The sequence below is a fragment of the Balaenoptera physalus genome, assembly GCF_965194825.1.
Source record: "Balaenoptera physalus genome assembly, chromosome: 15".
NCBI classification, from domain to species: Eukaryota; Metazoa; Chordata; class Mammalia; order Artiodactyla; family Balaenopteridae; genus Balaenoptera; species Balaenoptera physalus.
This window is the reverse complement of record NC_138894.1, coordinates 11,099,294-11,119,062: the sequence shown is the minus strand read 5'-3', so window position 1 is coordinate 11,119,062 and position 19,769 is coordinate 11,099,294. Positions and strand designations below refer to the sequence as shown.

Below are 19,769 nucleotides of genomic sequence, written 5' to 3'. Positions count from 1 at the left end.
ACAGCAGTGCCTACCCCCTACCATGTAAGTAGAAGCTATTCTCTCCACTTCAGAGGTAACAAACGGAGGCTCAGAGAAGTAATTTCCTCCAAATCACACAGTAAGTGGCAGAGCCAGGATTTGATCTGGGTCTGCCTGAAGGTAGAGCCTGGCCTTGTGAGCCCACACCACTCGGCTTCTCCCCACCTGAGATAAAGCTGCCCCTCAGACCGCCAACGGCAGAATCCACTGTTTCTGCAGTGAATGCAGACACTGAAAATGGCTGCACCAGGCTCAGTGCGTTCTCAGGTTTTAACCCTCAATCCAGTCCCCAGGACTCGCGTGTCACAGGAGGAGAAGCCACAGAAGTACAGCCGTAGGGGCCCTGCTCAGGCAGCCATGAACAGAGGGCATTTCTGGGCCCCGTCTCCCGGGAGGAAAAGTGACCGCTGGGACGGCTAGAGAAGTGACTGGAGAGCCTGCAAGCCATGTACCCAGAGAGCGCAAGAGCAGGGAGACCCCGTTCACATGAAGAAGGGTCCTTCTGAACAGTCTCCAAAGGCCAGACGTCACTGAAGCTCATTACAAGGAAGACTTCTTTGAGCTACTGGGGAGGGCAGGGGAGAGAACAGGGTGCTTCTGAAAAGAAAAGGTTCATATTTAATGTAAACACGAGACTATTTTAGCAGGGGTGCTGGGGTAAGCTTTAGAGAGATGATAAAGGCTCCACCCAGCTAAGAGCCTATGGTTTTATGATCTATCACTATTTTGCAGCCCCAAGATCAACGCCCAACTTTTGAAGTTGTTTTAAAAGACTGAGTTTCTACATGTATGTTATACTTCAATAAAACCACTTATTGAAGAAGAAAAAAAAAAACAACTAAGATCTGGCTCTTTCCTTCTTTCCACACAGCAGCAGTGGGAAGGCTACCAAGTGGGGTGGCCGCTCAAGTGAAGCTGGTAATCACTGCTTCCTCGTGAGCTCAAGAATCACTAATAATGTGGTACCCACGCTCCATCATTACACAGCTTTTAGTAGGTCGACTCTCGGACCACTGTGAACAATAAAAAACATTTTTAAATTTTAAACTTTATGTTCTAGATGAATGGCCCTGAAAAGAAAAACGGGCCTATGGTGGTGTTAGAGGACTATCTTAGACACAAGCGACAAGGCGCTCACCTTGACTGCCAGAGCCTCTCTTTGTGGTAAGAAAGGATAATATATGTTTATTTTATTCATGCTCTCGATCGGAGAAAAACACATTATGTAGCTTGATCTAATTTATAAAAGGAACTTTAAGCATTCATTTAATATTACTGTAAAAATTACCCTAAAATATGTAAGCTCTATTAATAATGAGATAACAACAAAAAAAGATTTCTGTGGAAGAAGTTAAATATTATTTAAGACTTTCTACTGTTTTACAAATCCAAATGCAAGTAATTCTAAGAAGATCATATAGAACTAGTCTTCATATCACTGGAACTAAGAAATTCTCTAAAAGAAAACTCCTGGATTCTGGGGCGTCAGGTTTCTTCTGGCCTCTCAGGGCTGCCAGGTTCCCTATTCCCTGTGCAAACCAAAGGCAAAAAACTCCTTGGTACCTCAGTGAGGGAGGGACTTAAATAGGCTTAGAGTAATGTATTAGCATGGCTGCCACAGAAGAGAGAGGAAGATGCAAAAAAGTTCAGGCTGTAAAGGGAATAAACTGAAATATCGCCAGAGGCCATTCACTATTTTTCACATTTTGATTCTGGAAGTTACAAATTAGTCTGCCTATGTATGTGTGGTGCGTAGACTTCAAAGAAGGGAGCCCCATGTTATGCTCTCGTGGAACTCTCTCTCCTGGAGTGTGGCTGGACCACACTTCTAATGATAACACTGCAGAAGTGATGGGGGATCACTTCCAAGAGTAGGTCACAGAAGACCATGACTTCTGTCCTGCCAGCCTGTTCTCTCTCTTGCCTTCCTACTTGCTTGCTCTGGTAAAGCCAACAACGGCTTTGAGCTGCTCTATGCAGAGGTGGCTGGCCACAGTTAGGAAGGAACCCAGACCCTCAGTCCACCAGGCCGTGAAGAAATGAATCCTGCCATCAACCACCTGAGTGAACTTGGAAGCAGATCCACCTTCAGCTGAAACTTACGAAGGTTTCAGCCCTGGCCAACACCCTGACTGCCGCCTTGTGAGATCCAGAGAAGCCGGCTAAGCTGCACCCAGATGCCTGACCCCCAGAAACTGTGAGATAGTAAATGGTGGGGTTTTAAGCCACTAGGTTGTGGGGTAACTGTTACCGAGAAATGGATAACTAATACAGCATGAAGAACTCTAAAGCAGGGGTCAGCAAACTTTTTCTGGAAAGGGCTAGACAGTAAATATTTTCTGGTTTGTGGACCTTACAGCCTCTGTTGCAGCTGCTCAGCTCTGCTACTGCTGCAGCACAAAAGCAGCCATGGACCGTGTGTAAACGAATGAGCATGGCTGGGTCCCGATAAAACTTTATTTACAAAAACAGGTGATGACTTGGCCCACGGGTTGTAGTTTGCCAACCCCTGCTCTAAAGCACAGGTTGTGCAGAAGTCCCACTTTTGAGTTAAAAGGCAGATGATCTCCGTTCTGTTAAAATTATTTTAACAGTTAAAAAAAAAAACGCTCAACCTACCACAGTTAACACAGTAATCACACGCAGTTGAAAAGGAAAACAGTAGATGTCCAATAAATTTCTGAATTTGGCAAGTAATCTAAGAAATACAAATATCTTTTACGACAAATGGATACCTCTATTTGCATCTTGATATGGAAAAGCTGAAGTCCAAGAGCAGAGATGAACTTGAGCCAGAAGAACACCTACTAAATTAGTTATTCATCACAACTACGATCACAGTAGCCCCTTAAACACGTGCTGGCTCTCCCCTCACGTGTCACGCTTGCCTGGCCGTGAGAACCCATGATTACCTTTGCTTTTCGACAGTGGTGAAGGCGGCTGCTCTGCAAACACTTCCAGGGGTGGGGAGTCGTGGTGGTCGAAGTCTTTGTCCATGGCTTCGATGAGACTGGTGATGTCTGAGTCCTCCGAGCTGTGCCGTGTGCTGCTGGGGTGCTCTGGGTGGGAGGGGTGCGCGAGGGGTGCGGGGGACAGCCTCTCGGGCTGTGGCTCCTGGTGCTGAGGCGCTGGCGGTGGCGGTGGCGAGTGCTGCTCCAGCGGGCTGTGGGCATGGTGCTGGCTGCCGTGCTGGCTCTGTTTTGCCCCCTTGGACTTCCTGCCTGCTGTGTGACCCTGGGCCACGGCATGTGGATCTAAGACCAGGGCGCCGGCTTTGCTCGCCGACTGGGCGTTAGTCCTGCTCGAGGTACTTGCGCTGCTTTTGGCTCTGACGTTTTCCACGTCAGCTGAGTTTCTACTGCTGTGACTGCTGTGTGCGTGCACGGGTGGGCCACACTGCTTATGACTCCCGGCACTGGGCCGGGACGCCGAGCTGCCTGTTCCACAGAACCCCCTACTGTGACTGGGGTCGCAGCTGAGTGTGTTCAAGCTGAAAAAGGACCAACTGCAGATCAGTAATAGCAACCTACAAGATCTAAGATTAAAAAAATTATTTCATCAGCATAGCCACCATAAATATGAACTACCTGAAGGAAAAAACAGCAAGAAATAGGGTACTTTCCACAACTGGACTGGGTCTGTTCTAACTGACAATTTAGGAATTGAGGTATTGATCCAACTGAGAATATTTTAACCCTTATCAATATAATAAAAACATGGCATTCGCTATGAGTTCTTAGTAACAGGGCACTATACCCAGGGTATTAAAGATTTTTCCCCCTGAGCAAAGATGAAAAGAAGAAACTTATTTTTTCTTTCAATTACATCGGCCAAATCTATATACACTGGAGAATTTATTTCCGGCAGGTGAACATACTTTCCTTCAGATGAAATACCAACGATTCTCCTGAGATCAAATGGTCTTCCGACATCAAAGGGCGGGTTCGAGGCCTCAAAGGATAGTCGCCTTCGAAATGGCTCCCAAATTCCTTGAGCTTCTAAATAGGCTGTTCCAATTACCAAAAGAAACAGTGCACTGCAGGGGTACAGAAGTTGGAGAATCGGGGTTCATTTGTGAGTGCAAGAATAACAAAATGTGACATTAAAGGCAAGTTTCTTGGTAAAGTACAGTATGATATAAAAAACAAAATGCCTGTGACATGACAAAAAAGCATTATGGATGAAAGTTTGCACACTGACTTTTCTAGAATGCCAACGTACACGGAGGCTCGTATGGAGGAAATAATTATTTGTATCAGAACAGACACTGGAGGGTAGCTTTTCTTTTACCGAGAAGAAGCAGCTCTTATCTTTTCTTTTAGTTCTAACTCTCTAGGCCAACTCTTTTCCCTTAAAGGATGTGCAGGGTAACTATGTAAGTTAATTCAGAGGTGAGTATATCTCATTCTTAAAGAAACATAAAGAAATATGCTGAAAAAAAGATGAGGAATGTTGAGGGTTTAAAAAATACTTCTCATCAGTTTTATGTTGCCTAGGTATGACTCCAGAAGAATAAACTATTATGTTGAGTACAGTACAAATGCCCAAATCGAGTAACTACCTGGTAAAGTATGCGTGTTTTTTTCCTTTAAGAAATTAACCTGTACTTAATTTGTATAACAAATTTCAAAGGTAGAAAAGACTTTGGTTTATCGTATATGCCACCCAAGAAGGGTTCAGTTCTGACTGCTCCCACTGGTGTATGTAGGCTTGACGAGAGAGGTCTGCCTGCTTTGTTCCTTGGTGAATCCCCGGCACTCAGAACAGTGACTGGCACGTAGTGGGCCCATGATAAACAGTGTCAAGTGATGCCTAAATACTAATCTCGAAAGAAGACACAAGTACCTCATTATTCCTGAGATGATGATGTACAGAGCCAGCTCCCAGTTGGGCCTGGGCAGGGCTTCTGCACAGGTTGCTAACATATGGTAAGGAAGGGATGCATTCAATACAAATACGAATTCAGAGCCACTGGTTGTTATAAACTTCAGTTCACGGATAACTCTAGAAGCTGTGAAATCAGGAGTAAACCTAAAACGGAATGATGGCAGTGAGACTAAAGTTTTTAAAAATATACCGCAAACAGTTTAAATATAATGCCTTTGAAACAGAACACAGAATTTTAGAGTTTGATACTTTTATTCAACTTTCTCATTTTAAGATGGACAAAGTACTGTCCTATGAGGTGAATAACCAAAACAACTATATTCTGTGGATAATTGGAGAAGTTACATAAAAAGAGAACAATAATCAGCTTCCCATGATTATTAATTAGGAAAGTAGTCTCTGAGCTTCTTTCCCTTCCCTCCTCCTTCCTCCTTTATTTAATCCACACTCTTCTCCTACGATGCATTCCCAATGCCTTTTTTGTGTGTGTGTAGAGAACCACCCTAGCCCTACTGATGTTCATCTCCTGCAGCACTGCTTTCTGCCCTAATTATATTAGTTTTATTTTGTTAACTGTATGCTCCGCAAGCACACGATCTGCACGTTGAGGAAAGGTGTCTTATTCCTCAATGTACCTTCAGGTGCCAAGTGTCAAGCCTTACATGGAGTAATGTAGTTACTTATCAAGTAAGTGTCCACTAAAGGTCATGAAATTATCATTCCATTAAGGGGACAGAAGTTACATTTTATTATATAAACTTTATAACATAACAAGTTATCAATTGTTAAAATATGCGGCAACTATTGCCGACGTAGGCATTAAAACTGTCTTCTGACCAAAATATCACACATTTGTATACACTGCACAACACGGAAAAACTGCATGTGTGTAACACAGGCGTCTGCTCTGCTGCTGAGACTGAATTTATAGTCAGTTTCCTACACAATCTTGAAAATAATTTTGAAACTGGTTTCTAAGACTATCTGATCCACTTTGGAGTTTCACAATTTTGAAAACAAAGATATGAAGAAATAACCAAAGATTAAGTGAAAAAAAAAATCAAATGAATATATTTGTGGATAAAGACCTTCTTTTGTGAGTATGAAAACAATTTTAGCATAACGTTTGAACAACTCCAGTATAAAAAGTTAATGAGAAGTTAGTGATTCATTATCTTACGAGAAAATACTTACAAAATGATTATGTCTTTAGAGGCATTGGCACTTAGTACAAATTCTTGACAATTGACAACTTTAAAGCCATATCCCTCGCATGAGTACCCACTGACTTCAATGGTTTCTATGTGAATTTGAAGTTGTCCTGTATTCTCTACTTTAAATATTCTTTTCAATGTGAAATTTGGTTCTCTTAGTTTCAAACCTAAAGGAAAAAATGAGGAGTGAGTATAAATCTTGCTATCTTGTGCTCCAGGTCCAAGCAATGATAATACATTCTTCATGAATGTATCCCAGAGATTATGAATGAGCTCCTCAGGGCAAAGAGATCAGCCATTACCCAGATTTCGCCAGGAAGTACTCTACCTTGTTAAGTCATTTTAGATGGCAGAAGTTTAATTTTGCAGTAAGACCCCTATATACGAACGAGTTTAGTTCCAAGAGTGCGTTCGTAAGTCCAATTTGTTTTAAGTCCAACGAAGTTAACCTAGGTACCTAACCAACACAATTGGCTATATAGTACCGTACTGTAATAGGTTTATAATACGGTTCACACAAATAATACATAAAAAACAAACAAATACAAGAAATAAAACATTTTTAATCTTACAGTACAGTACCTTGAAAAGTACAGTAGTACAGTAAACAGCTGGCATACAGGGGCTGCCTGCAGTACTCGCTACATCACCGCTGCTTTTACGGTTGCTTCTGGACATCCTGGGCTTGAAATAAAGGTACTGTACTACTGTACTCTATACAGTACTGTAAAGTACACAAAAGTACAATCACTTGTAGAGGATGCACACACGTGACAATGTGCGCCAGACACGTGAACTAACTTACGTGATGGGACATGCAAACCCATGTTTGCATCTTTGAAAGTCTGCAACTTGAAGGTTCATATGTAGGGGACTTACTGTGCTTTATTTTTCACATTCAGAGTAAATCATCTAAGGCATGCAATGAATACTGACACTTCAAATTTTTTTTTTTTTTTTTTTTTTTTAAACTAAGCTGATTTTTTTTTTTTTTTTTTTTTTTAATTTATTTATTATTTACTTATTTTTGGCTGCGTTGGGTCTTCGTTTCTGCGCGAGGGCTTCCTCCAGTCGCGGCAAGCGGGGGCCACTCTTCATCGCGGTGCGCGGGCCTCTCACTTTCGCGGCCTCTCTTGTTGCGGAGCACAGGCTCCAGACCTCCAAATGCGCAGGCTCAGTAGCTGTGGCTCACGGGCCCAGCCGCTCCGCGGCATGTGGGATCCTCCCAGGCCAGGGCTCGAACCCGTGTCCCCTGCATTGGCAGGCAGACTCTCAACCACTGCGCCACCAGGGAAGCCCCACTTCAAATTTTTTAAGATCCAAACCAAACAACTCTGAAAGCAAGTCAGGTTGTTTTCTTAAAATCTTAAGTATCGGGCTTCCCTGGTGGCGCAGTGGTTGAGAGTCTGCCTGCCAATGCAGGGGACACGGGTTCGAGCCCTGGTCTGGGAAGATCCCACATGCCGCGGAGCAACTGGGCCCGTGAGCCACAATTACTCAGCCTGCGCGTCTGGAGCCTGTGCTCCGCAACAAGAGAGGCCACGATAGTGAGAGGCCCGCGCATCGTGATGAAGAGTGGCCCCCGCTTGCCGCAACTAGAGAAAGCCCTTGCGCAGAAACGGAGACCCAACGCAGCCATAAATAAATAAATTAATTAATTAAAAAAAAATCTTAAGTATCCATCACTAATGTACACATGTGCACATGTAGAAATACTGTTCTTGTTTTTGGAATTATTTACTGTTGACAACAAACGCTGAAATTTCTGCCCTTGGATATGATAGGAATACTCACTGTCTGTACAGTCTTTTAATAATGCTTCTGTGATTTTAAAGCGCAAGGAGCTCCCTGGACCTGGAAGCTTGCCTGCCACCCTCAAGTTCTCAGTTGTTCCTTGTCCTTGGACCATCACAGCATCCATCACAGTCAGGTTATTTCTATGTAAGAACAAGAACCACAGATTTTCCTCCCATTAAATTTGTACAATCTTTTGATCTATAATTTTTACTGTTACTTTATAAACCATGTAAAAATTAATACACTAAATTTAATTTGCACTTGAAAAATTTTTAAATGTTTACATGAAAAGGAGCAAGAGCTTTTCACTTTGAAGAGTCACACGTGGTACAGGAAGACAGTATTCAGGTCTTTTAGCTAAAAATATAATCACAAAGGTATCTTTCATGAGGCGTGGTATGTGTGTGTATTCTGGGCAAGATGAATACCCTATTTCATAAATAAATTAATGCAAATATTAATACTGCAACGAATCAAGAAAGGACTCTATGTAAGTACTAAAAGTCAACCCATACTTAAATCACAGAACATACCTGATTATGATTAGGGAAGAAACAGTTCTATTGTGAATTGGAGTAAACTTTACTTTGACAGATTTCTTTTCTCCAGGTTTTAAAATTAGGTTTAAAATTAAATGTCGGGAGAGGCCCTCTGTAAATCCTGTTGAACTCTGCAGTGGATGAGCCTTGAATCATTGGGTAAACAAATAGGAGTCATTAGTATATTCTCTGGAAAAATTTTTTTCCCTTTACCCCATCCACAGCCCAGTATTAGTTCCTCGAATTGATCAACTATATAAACAATTCTATCCCTGATGATTTAGAGGCTGGATGGCTGGCAAGCAGAGCTGGGCAACCAATGACGACACTTTATATTCTGCATTAAGTCCCAGAAAGGGCTTTGTTCCCCAGGTCACCAAAGTCTTCATGTTTGTACTAAGCACTTGTTTTTGTGTACAGATCTTTTTATTTTTAACTTTAAAAGTTTTGAAACATGACACAAAAACAGAAAAGGACACAAACCTAAGAGATGAGTAGCTCAGTGTTTTAGCACAAAGCAAATAGCTGTGTAGTGAACACCCAGCACCCCGAAGTCCTACCGGTGCTGTCCCCCCTTTCAGTCACTGTTTTTCTGCCCCTCCCCTCAGACAGGTATCAGCTGGAGGATCTTAAGGTTGCATCATTTTATTTGTAAAAATATTTCCAATTCATATCAATCTATCTTTGAATTTTATTTTGAAATCTAAGCCCACAATTACTGTTTCATAAACACTTGATGATTTAAAGTTCAAGTAATAGCTTAGTTTAATCATCAAAATATGACTTCCCGACAGTTATAGATAAAATTAAAAAACATTTGTTTTTTATTTTTTAAAAAATCATAGTTCACATATAAGGTTACACTGTTCTGATTTCAAGTAACATTAACCTTAAACTTTTTTGGGGGAAGGGTTGGTAATACTTGGGTATAAATGTCCATGGTTCTACATGGCTCTGCTAACTTGTGAAAGGAGAGTGCATTTTGCATGATTTTTCTACTATATACAGATCTATCTACTTCAACAGCACGATTCTACAAACATAACTTCATAGTCAACAGACTTTGTGAAGCACACTACTTTTTAATTCTCACTTCTGAGGCAAATAGTTTTTCCTACAGCGAAAATTCTTCTCTGTCCATGTCTACTAGGACAACAATGTTTCGATTGCTCCAAAATGGTTGGTAAATAAGTTCCCTTTTAAATGAACTATTCTGAGTAATTGATGAACACGTTATATATTATACATATATTCGCCAAAACAACTAATTTAAACTCTGATGACTTGGAAAATACTTTAGGATGTTGTAATGCCTCTGGGATATCACTAAGGCCCTCAATAATTCTCAATAATTGTTGTAGTGGTGGTTCTTAAAGAGGGATTCATGGACCCCTGAGGATCTCAGAGGTCTTTTCAGGTGTCAAAACTATTTTCAGAACACCGACAGACGTTCTTTGCCTTTTTCACTGTGTTGACCTTTGCACTGATGGTCAGCAAAAGCAATGGTGGGTAAAACTGCTGACCCTTTAGCTAGAAGCAAGGCAGTGGCATCAAACTTCCCTAGTAGCCACTGTCTTCCTCACTGAAATGCACTTGCAGTTAAAAAAAAAAACCCAAAAAAACTGTTACTGATTAAACAGTAATAAATATTAATCTTATTAAATCTCAACCCTTGAGCACGTGCCTTTTTTTGTTTTTGGATCGCTGTGTTTTCATTGTCATTTGTCTCTAGGTATTTTTTGATTTCCTCTTTGATTTCTTCAGTGATCTCTTGGTTATTTAGTAACATATTGTTTAGCCTCCATGTGTTTGTGTTTTTTACATTTTTTTCCCTGTAATTGATTTCTAATCTCATAGTGTTGTGGTCGGAAAAGATGCTTGATATGATTTCAATTTTCTTAAATTTACCGAGACTTGATTTGTGACCCAAGATGTGATCGATCCTGGAGAATGTTCCGTGCGCACTTAGGAAGAAGTGTAATCTGCTGTTTTCAGATGGAATGTCCTATAAATATCAATTAAATCTATCTGGTCTATTGTGTCATTTAAAGCTTGTGTTTCCTTATTCATTTTCTGTCTGGATGATTCGTCCATTGGTGTAAGTGAGGTGTTAAAGTCCCCCACTATTATTGTGTTACTGTCGATTTCCTCTTTTATACCTGTTAGCAGTTGCCTTATGTATTGAGGTGCTCCTATGTTGGGTGCATATATGTTCATAATTGTTATATCTTCTTCTTGGATTGATCCCTTGATCATTATGTAGTGCCCTTCCCTTGTCTCTTGTAACATTCTTTATTTTAGTCTATTTTATCTGATATGAGTATTGGTACTCCAGCTTTCTTATGATTTCCATTTGCATGGAATATCTTTTTCCATCCCCTCACTTTCAGTCTGTATGTGTCCCTAGGTCTGAAGTGGGTCTCTTGTAGATAGCATATATATGGGTCTTGTTTTTGTATTCATTCAGTGAGCCTGTGTCTTTTGGTTGGAGCATTTAATCCATTCACATTTAAGGTGATTATCAATATGTATGTTCCTATTACCATTTTCTTAATTGTCTTGGGCTTGTTTTTGTAGGTCCTTTTCTTCTCTTGTGTTTCCCACTTAGAGAAGTTCCTTTAGCCTTTGTTGTAGAGCTGGTTTGGTGGTGCTGAATTCTCTTAGCTTTTGCTTGTCTGTAAAGCTTTTGATTTCTCTGTCAAATCTGAATGAGATCCTTGCCGGATATAGAGTAATCTTGGTTGTAGGTTCCTCCCTTTCATCACTTTAAATATATTGTGCCACTCCCTTCTGGCTTGTAGAGTTTCTGCTGAGAAATCAGCTGTTAACCTTATGGGAGTCCCTTGTATGTTATTTGTTGTTTTTCCCTTGTTGCTTTTAATACTTTTTCTTTGTCTTTAATTTTTGTCAATTTAATTACTATGTGTCTTGGCATGTTTCTCCTTGGGTTTATCCTGCCTGGGACTCTCTGCACTTCCTGGACTTGGGTGGCTATTTCCTTTCCCATGTTAGGGAAGTTTTCAACTATAATCTCTTCAAATATTTTCTCAGGTCCTTTCTGTCTCTCTTCTCCTCTGGGACGCCTATAATATGAATGTTGGTGTGTTTAATATTGTCCCAGAGGTCTCTCAGGCTGTCTTCATTTCCTTTCATTCTTTTTTCTTTATTCTGTTCTGTGGCAGTGAAATCCACCATTCTATCTTCCAGGTCACTTATCCGTTCTTCTGCCTCAGTTATTCTGCTACTGATTCCTTCTAGTGTATTTTTCATTTCAATTATTGTATTGTTCATCTCTGTTTGTTTGTTCTTTAATTCTTCTAGGTGTTTGTTCTTTAATTCTTCTAGGTCTTTGTTAAACATTTCTTGCATCTTCTCGATCTTTGCCTCCATTCTTTTTCCAAGGTCCTGGATCATCTTCACTATCATTATTCTGAATTCTTTTTCTGGAAGGTTGCCTGTCTCCACTTCATTTAGTTGTTTTTCTGGGGTTTTATCTTGTTCCTTCATCTGGTACATAGTCTTCTGCCTTTTCATTTTGCCTATCTTTCTGTGAATGTGGTCTTCATTCCACAGGCTGCAGGACTGTAGTTCTTCTTGTTTCTGCTGTCTGCTCTCTGGCAGGTGAGGCTATTTACTGAGCACGTGCCTTTTCAATACCATGTGATAAAATGGAGTACGCATGCAGCACCCCTTGCAGCATGCTGGACCATGCTGTCTGGAAGAGCTATCGTTTCAGATGCCAATTGAACTAGTTCCTGCCTCCGCAACACCATTTATATTTGAAAGAACGATTGACAGTCAATATATGGTTATTCAGACTGGAGTAGTTAGTAGACATTTTTACGAAAATGAAGTGCATCTGTTCCTTTAAGGGAAACAACTGAGGCATTTGTTGCCAATGGTAAAATTTGAGTGTTTGAGCGAAATTTAGAATTTTGGCCCTGTGAGCTTTAGAGCCAATAGTTAAAGAACTCCCTGATGAGATTAGTGGTTGTAAAAATGAATATGATTTTCTGGATACTGCAGAGTGAATTGTGTCAACATTTGGAAGCTCTTCATATCTTAGTGAAGCAATATTTTCCAAATGACTGATGCATGGTGTTATGAGAACTAAAAAGGCAATTAAGACACTCCTTTTTGCAACTACATGAATGTGTCAGGTCAGGTCAGATATTTATCATATACTTCATCGAAAACAATGTATCATAAGAGACCGAATGCAGAAGCAGATAGGAGAATCTATCTGTATATTAAGTCAGAGAGCCATTGAAGAGCTCTGTAAAAATGTAAAACAATCTACTCTTCTTACAAAATGGTTCTTAAAAAAATATATATCTATTTTTTCATTTTTATATTATCTATGTCAAATAGAATGGGCTTATTATTTTATTATTATTTTAAATGAATTAAATCAATATTTTAATGATCTCTCAGTTTTAATTTCTAATATGGTAAATATTGATAGATGCAAACCACATAAACAAAAAATCTCTTTGGAGTCCTTAATAATTTTTAAAAATTGAGGTAAAGTAGAAATTCTTAATTATTTTTCAGACTGTAAAGGAATCCTGAGACCAAATATTCTGAGATCCACAGTTTTATAGCACTGTAGAGAACTGTGATAGAATTTATCCTAAGCTCACCCTAAGACCTCCTCCAGCATTTCTTATTTAGAATAAATTCCTGAGGTCTAGAGTATTCTTACTCATCTTCCTATCTCTCACAGTACCTACATCTTGTAGGTACCACTAAAGATCTGGTAAGATAAAAAAAGGTAAATACTAGGTCATTTACTTCTTATGAGTATTTCCTCTCTTATAAAAGCAGAGTAAAAGGAATTTCTGGTTACTGAGCTTTCTAGATATTTGGAGTCTAGATAACCTTGAACTTATTATGTTGGCACTTTATGGATGGAAAAAGCAAAGTAAAAAAGATTCCAGGAGAAGGGCATGGACTAGAATATGAGACTGTCTAAATTTCAGTCTAGTATTCTACCTATTACTCAGCAGAAAAGAAAAATACAACATTGAAAATTACTTTCTCTTTTTTTAAAAATTACCTTCTTATTTAAGATTTACTTAAAAATAGACAATAGACAATACAAATTCCATAAAGGTTTGGCTAATTTATGCCTTATACATTAAAACACAAAGCTATGGGAAAGGACACAAATCCTTCAAGAACTACAAAACATCAAGTTGGACAGGTTAATTAGTGATTCCTAACCAGTAATGACCATGTGTCACGAAAGTATGGGCAAGGGTTCTGGACTCTGAGAGAACTAGTTTTGAATTTGGCCCTGCCAGTTATGACAGGTAGGAACTTGGGCAAGTTACTTCCTCTCTCTGAGCTTTGTTTTTCCACCACCAACAGAACAAGGGAAATACTTATTCTTAGGGTGGTTAGTAATAGCTCAGCCTGGCTATTGTAATGATTACATGAAATTATAAACGTGAATGCAACTGGCATAATGCTGACACATAGTAGGTGCTCATGAAATACTGAAAACCTTCGTATTGCCTTTCCTTCCCACCTGGTGAGCCACAGATTGACTCATCCAGTCAACATTCATTGAGGGCTTCCTATGTCCCAAGCAACCCATCTAAGGGCTTCCATGTTGGTCTGTTTAACCTGTTCAAAAACTTTGTAATATACAAATTATTAACTTCACTTACAAGTGAAGAAGTTGAAGTTTGGAAACGTTTATTTACTTGGTCGAGGTGACCAAGCTAGTAGATACAAAGCCATGGTTATTCTAGGAGCCAACCTCCCTCATTCCCAATGGGAAGCAGCAAAGCCACAGCATGGCAGGAAGGCATCCCGTGGCTACTTGACAGACTGGGACGTGCTCAGCAAAAGAGCTCACAGCAAGGAGAGGAAGGAGCTGGCTGTTTACTGTTTTCACTCAGAGTAATTCAGATGATGGAGGATTAACTAGATTCCTACTCTCATTCACTCAACACCATTCGTATTATAAATGTGGGAAGGAAACCATACAAATAGAAGACAAGCCCTCAAGGAGCTTATACCCAGAACTGGGAAACAAGGTACCTACCATACGTCAAAAAGAAAACAAAAAACACAGTTAACATGCTTGCAGACGAAGATTCAGGGAGAGCCAGAGAGCCGAATCAGTGCAGGCTCCACAGCCAGCAGGGCTGGTGTGAACAGGCTGTTTAAGGCTGGATGAGAGTGGCTGGGCAGGAGGAAGGGCATCGAGGCCAAGAGACTTGGGCCGGTTTGCAGGTGGCTTTAGTTCCAAGTGCTAATTTCCTGACTGACACAGATCCTACACATTAAGTTCTTATATAATCATGAGTGGTTAGTGGCTGCTCAGCCCGGCCCGTATGATAGAGAATATTTGGTCCTAGAACAAACCAGTTTATGTATACATTTATTGGTTTAAAAATACTTGTTGAGTTAAAACTATGCTCGCTACTGCGCTAAGTATGAATACAGCTAGCCGCGGGTCTGGCCTTCATGGAGCTTACAATTTTATTAGAAAGTATCCAAAATAAAAATTTAAATGACCAAGCTCAATATTTTGAGGCTTAATAAAAAAAAAAACTTATCTATCAGTATATACCTTATCTACATACTCTCAGAGGTTCTGGCAGCCATTATTATGAACCTTCATGACCTTAATGTTTAATGCCCACAAACAGGACCTTCTATTAAGGGTGTCTCATGGCAATCTAAATCCCACCCATTCTTCTGGGGCTTTTTGCCTCTAAAATAATTACTAGACAGTTCTGACTTCTTCAGTAACTTGCCCTTCAGCCAATTTAAGGATGGTCAATATTTTTCTTTCACATTTGCATTGATCATATCGTAGAATTACTTCTTTGGAATAGTATGAAGTTTGAATACTTACACTGTTTCTGAAGACTTGGAATTCTAGTGTTCTTAAATCTATCTTTGCCACCTTACTTAAGTTAAACCTGAAATAAAAAAACATACACATATTTCTTTGTAAACAGCATCATAATTAAAGGGGTTATAAATACTAAGGTTGTGCTTATGTTTTGGCAGATTTTGAGATCAATGTTATCAGATTAACAGCCTTCAAAAAATAGTTACAATTTACAGTTAATATTTTGTTCACTTTTTAAAACTAAAATATTTGAAAGGCTCCACCACTTGCTTCCTCTTTATAAGATTTTAGGAAGGAGTTCTATATTATTTTTTTCTTGTCTTAAACTGGAAGCTTTTCTAGATGCCTAATATAATATCCCTCTCTCTCCCCAGAACCTTCTCTCAACTTAAATTACAGATGCAGAATTTCTCTAAGCCCAATCTATTACTGTATGAGCTGAAATAAAGTTTTAAATGTGTAAAATAATAATTCACTGCTAATATGAAAACATTTTGATAATCTACCCGCAATGCCTACCTTGATATAAACTTATCTACAAAGACGGAAGGGTTGGAATATAAGGCCAGAGGAATAAACTGAATGTAGACAGGAGCATCTGCAGGATTTTCTAACGTAATCTCTTCTTCCTTAAACGAAGTAAAGACACAGTAACTGAAAGATTGCCACCGTTAAAAGAGCCAGGACATGCAGCCAACCTAAGTGTCCATCGACAGATGAATGGATAAAGAAGATGTGGCACGTATATACAATGGAATATTACTCAGCCATAAAAAGAAACGAAATTGAGTTATTTGTAGTGAGGTGGATGGACCTAGAGTCTGTCATACAGAGTGAAGTAAGTCAGAAAGAGAAAAACAAATACCGTATGCTAACACATATATATGGAATGTAAAAAAAAAGAAATGGTTCTGATGAACCTAAGGGCAGGACAGGAATAAAGACGCAGATGTAGAGAATGGACTTGAGGACACAGGGAGGGTGGGGGTGTGGAGGGTAAGCTGGGACGAAGTGAGAGAGTGGCATGGACATATGTACACTACCAAATGTAAAATAGATAGCTAGTGGGAAGCAGCCGCATAGCACAGGGGGATCAGGTCAGTGCTTTGTGACCACCTAGAGGGGTGGGATAGGGAGGGTGGGAGGGAGACGCAAGAGGGAGGGGATATGGGGATACATGTATATGTATAGCTGAGTCACTTTGTTATACAGCAGAAACTAACACAACATTGGAAAGTAATTATACTCCAATAAAGATGTTAAAAAAAAAAAAAGAGCAGATACTTCATAACCCTATTACAGATTTCCCAGAACTGATGTCACTCTGAATACTTACAGAAGAGCAGTTTGTATTAGTAAGGGGAAACCTCATGTGACGGGGTGAGCTGAGGACGGATGGCCAGGAGAGCTCGGCAGTGATTTTTGACAGTATGTTTTTTTGAAGGTCTGTATTTACTTCAAATATAGCGCTCAATCTAGAAAAACAATTTGTAAGTCACTGTAACAAAATGAAATATTTGAGTTTTCTGAATACAGGAAATTCTATTAGGCTTGTGTACTTGAGAAATTTTATTTGCTCTAATATTTAATTATGCTTTTCATAGAGACATGTATGAAGATGTCTCTATTTTGGCACAAAGAGCTGCCAAAGTATCACTGATCACCTGTACAGTATTCTTTACGTACTGAATACGAAAGGGAAAAGGCAGGGATATTCAGATAACATGATGTTATGGGGATCCTAAAGGATCTTGCATGTTTAGTGGAAAGATTCAGACACCAACAGCAGGCAAATATTTTCAGTCGAACTAATAAGAAGGCAGTGCACTGCTTGGCATATGGCTTTTTCCCCACTTGAGATAAAAAACAAAACAAAATCCTGATATACAATGAAGACATCAGTTGAAGAGGTAACACATATGAGGATTCTGTCCAGATATATATAGTTAAGAGCAATTTTCAGGGCCTCATTTGACTATTTCCCTACTTATGAGTATTTATAAGCCAGCTGTTAAGAACTCAGAGCACATTCCCTAAGGAAATAATATTATAAATGGGGCTAAGGTGCCTGGGCACAAACACTGAAGCCTGTTTTATCCTATAAGACTACTGAATTATGACACCCTAATATTGGTGAGAGTACCGGTTTTGTATGACGAGTAACAAATTCTCTGTAACATGCACGCTGAGAAAGTAAGACAAAGGCAGGGGCAGGGAAAATGCCACATTCACTGTGCAACTGGGACACAGTGGCACAGGGCAGGCAGGGAGCCTGGGTCTTTAGGAGTGAAACACTAGGCTCACAGAGAGGAAAGCAGGGGTTTCAGGGGGTGGGGTGTGAAGAGGTTCCTTGGCAGATGAACCTAGGGCAGCACTGCAAGTTATTTATTCATAATTGGATGCTAAACTGTGGAGGTGACCTATACCTTACAATGTCTGCTATGGAACTGTAGAGGACCAAGGAGTGTTTGAATTAGTGTTCTCTTAGTGAGTTCATTAGAAGTAGTCTCTGTACTAATTTTAACCATTTTAAAGTTAAAATTTAACTCTCTTTTGCCTTAAGAGAACTTTTCACAGCAGATAGTTCAGATAAATAGAAACCTGCAGATTTAATCATTCATGGCTTGAAAATCTTAACAATACTACAAATTGGAAGATCTTGATGATACTGACAAATACATTTCAAATCAGCCAATGGAGAAGAACAGTTTTCATCAGTTTGCTAGTCAAATTCTGTTCTGAAGTACACAGAAAGATCAAATTTCTATACTGCCACAGAAGTGTGTCTTTGCTTTTGAATCCAGATGCGGTACTGATTTGCCGCTGGGACATTTTCTACCTGCCACAGACATAAGGTTGAGCCCATGTGAACGGGCCAGGCACCCCTAACAACTCAGCTCTGGAAAGAGAGGAAGCAGTTCTTTTCAGGAGGAGCAGAGACACTCCTCCTGTGAGGTTAAACCCAGAAAGTGTTTTCCTAGCCTTTAACAGAGGTCAGTGGTAGGTAGAAACTTTCTTTCTTATGCAAATGGATGTGTCTAAGGTAAACAATGAAGTTATCCTACACAAGGACAACTTCATCGAGTTTCTTTGACTTTAAGGAAGCATCTAGAACACTGGAAAAAAGACAAAAATGGTAGTGTGCATACTTCTGAGAAATATACAATTACAATGGCAATTCAAGATGCCTCATTATAATTTCCTGAAGATTAGGCATATTTTCTTACCTACAGAGAAATAAAATAACCTAATATAAGAATAACTTTAGAAAGTCATGTTTCATACTGGTAAAGACAGCTCAAATACTTAAATGAAGCAAAACCACTTACTTATGACCGGAATTTTCCTTTATTCCCATCCATCCTTTGAACAGGCTTTGATGCAAATCCCAGTCAGCGTCCCAAGCATCTTCCTGCATGGCTATACCAGGCTGTACTTTGGGTTCAGCTAAACCAAGGAGACAAATGGTATGACGTAGTCAGCCCTTCAAATGATTTCTATAGCATCAAGAGATAGGGATGGGCTTTAAAAGTGGCCGCCTTTTATTAAAGAGTATTCTGGGGAGGGAGTGAAGGGCATGAGAGAGAACGGCAAGATAACTTACATTTGGACAGAAAAGGCAAGCCAACATAGCAATGATCCCCACACTGCAGTCCAGGATCAAAATAAATGTTTGCAATCTATAAAGAGGCACAGGAGAACCATGAATCCCAAATCCACAGAAGGTCATGATAACAAAGGACTAATGGATGGGGATTTTTGCAAATATAACATTTTCAAACCTTTGATTTTTTCCCTGGCTCCAAATCTTCCTTATTGCCCCGTAATCGTTTGTAGTAAAATCGTACATCTTCTGACAAAGATCGTATTTGTTGGATCTTTACCTTCTGTGAGAAGGAATTCATAATATTTAAACTCTGATGAACTATTTTCCCCTGAAGGAAGAAAACAGACAAACTCATCTGTAAATGGTAGATTTTCTTCAGAACACACACTTTAGAGCTGACAGACATATTTCTAGGAAACCAAAGTTCAAAGGACATTTAGAATTTTCAAAAGTTGATAAACTTTAAATTTGTAACCAGAGCCCCTCCTCCAAATATATGTATTTTGTTGTTTTTATGGCCTATTACAGATAAATTAGCAGGAAAAATCTCTGCAATTTCGTAAAAATGAATTAAAGTAAAAATGTTCACATACTAACAAAGGTACAGAGCTAGCTTTGAATAAAGGAAGCAGTCACTGTCAGTTTGTTAAGAAAGGTTTGATTATACCAAGGCCAGGTTGCCTTAAAAGTATCCAAATTCAGGATGAAATAACTGAACTCTAAAATCCAAAGCTATTTTCTTTATAAAAGAAAAATACTATTTGTGCCAAAGAGAAATTAGACGTTTTTAAAAAACACACGTTATCAAGCATCATATTAAAACAGCATAC

General features: G+C 39.5%; 1 protein-coding gene across 4 annotated transcripts in view; it reads right to left on the bottom strand.

Annotated features, from left to right (window-relative positions):
- Nucleotides 1–19,769, bottom strand: part of TMEM131 (transmembrane protein 131) — a 220,321-nt gene that overhangs the window by 27,268 nt on the left and 173,284 nt on the right. For all 4 annotated transcript variants that reach the window (XM_082427225.1, XM_082427226.1, XM_082427228.1 and 1 more), the window contains 12 exons: nt 19,115–19,267; nt 18,937–19,012; nt 18,662–18,779; nt 16,669–16,807; nt 15,852–15,961; nt 15,333–15,399; nt 8,453–8,604; nt 7,917–8,059; nt 6,103–6,289; nt 4,867–5,052; nt 3,899–4,057; nt 2,934–3,511 (listed from right to left, as the gene is read on the bottom strand). In XM_082427225.1, the coding sequence (XP_082283351.1) occupies nt 2,934–3,511; nt 3,899–4,057; nt 4,867–5,052; nt 6,103–6,289; nt 7,917–8,059; nt 8,453–8,604; nt 15,333–15,399; nt 15,852–15,961; nt 16,669–16,807; nt 18,662–18,779; nt 18,937–19,012; nt 19,115–19,267 (2,068 nt within the window). The remainder of the gene's footprint in view (nt 1–2,933; nt 3,512–3,898; nt 4,058–4,866; nt 5,053–6,102; nt 6,290–7,916; nt 8,060–8,452; nt 8,605–15,332; nt 15,400–15,851; nt 15,962–16,668; nt 16,808–18,661; nt 18,780–18,936; nt 19,013–19,114; nt 19,268–19,769) is intronic.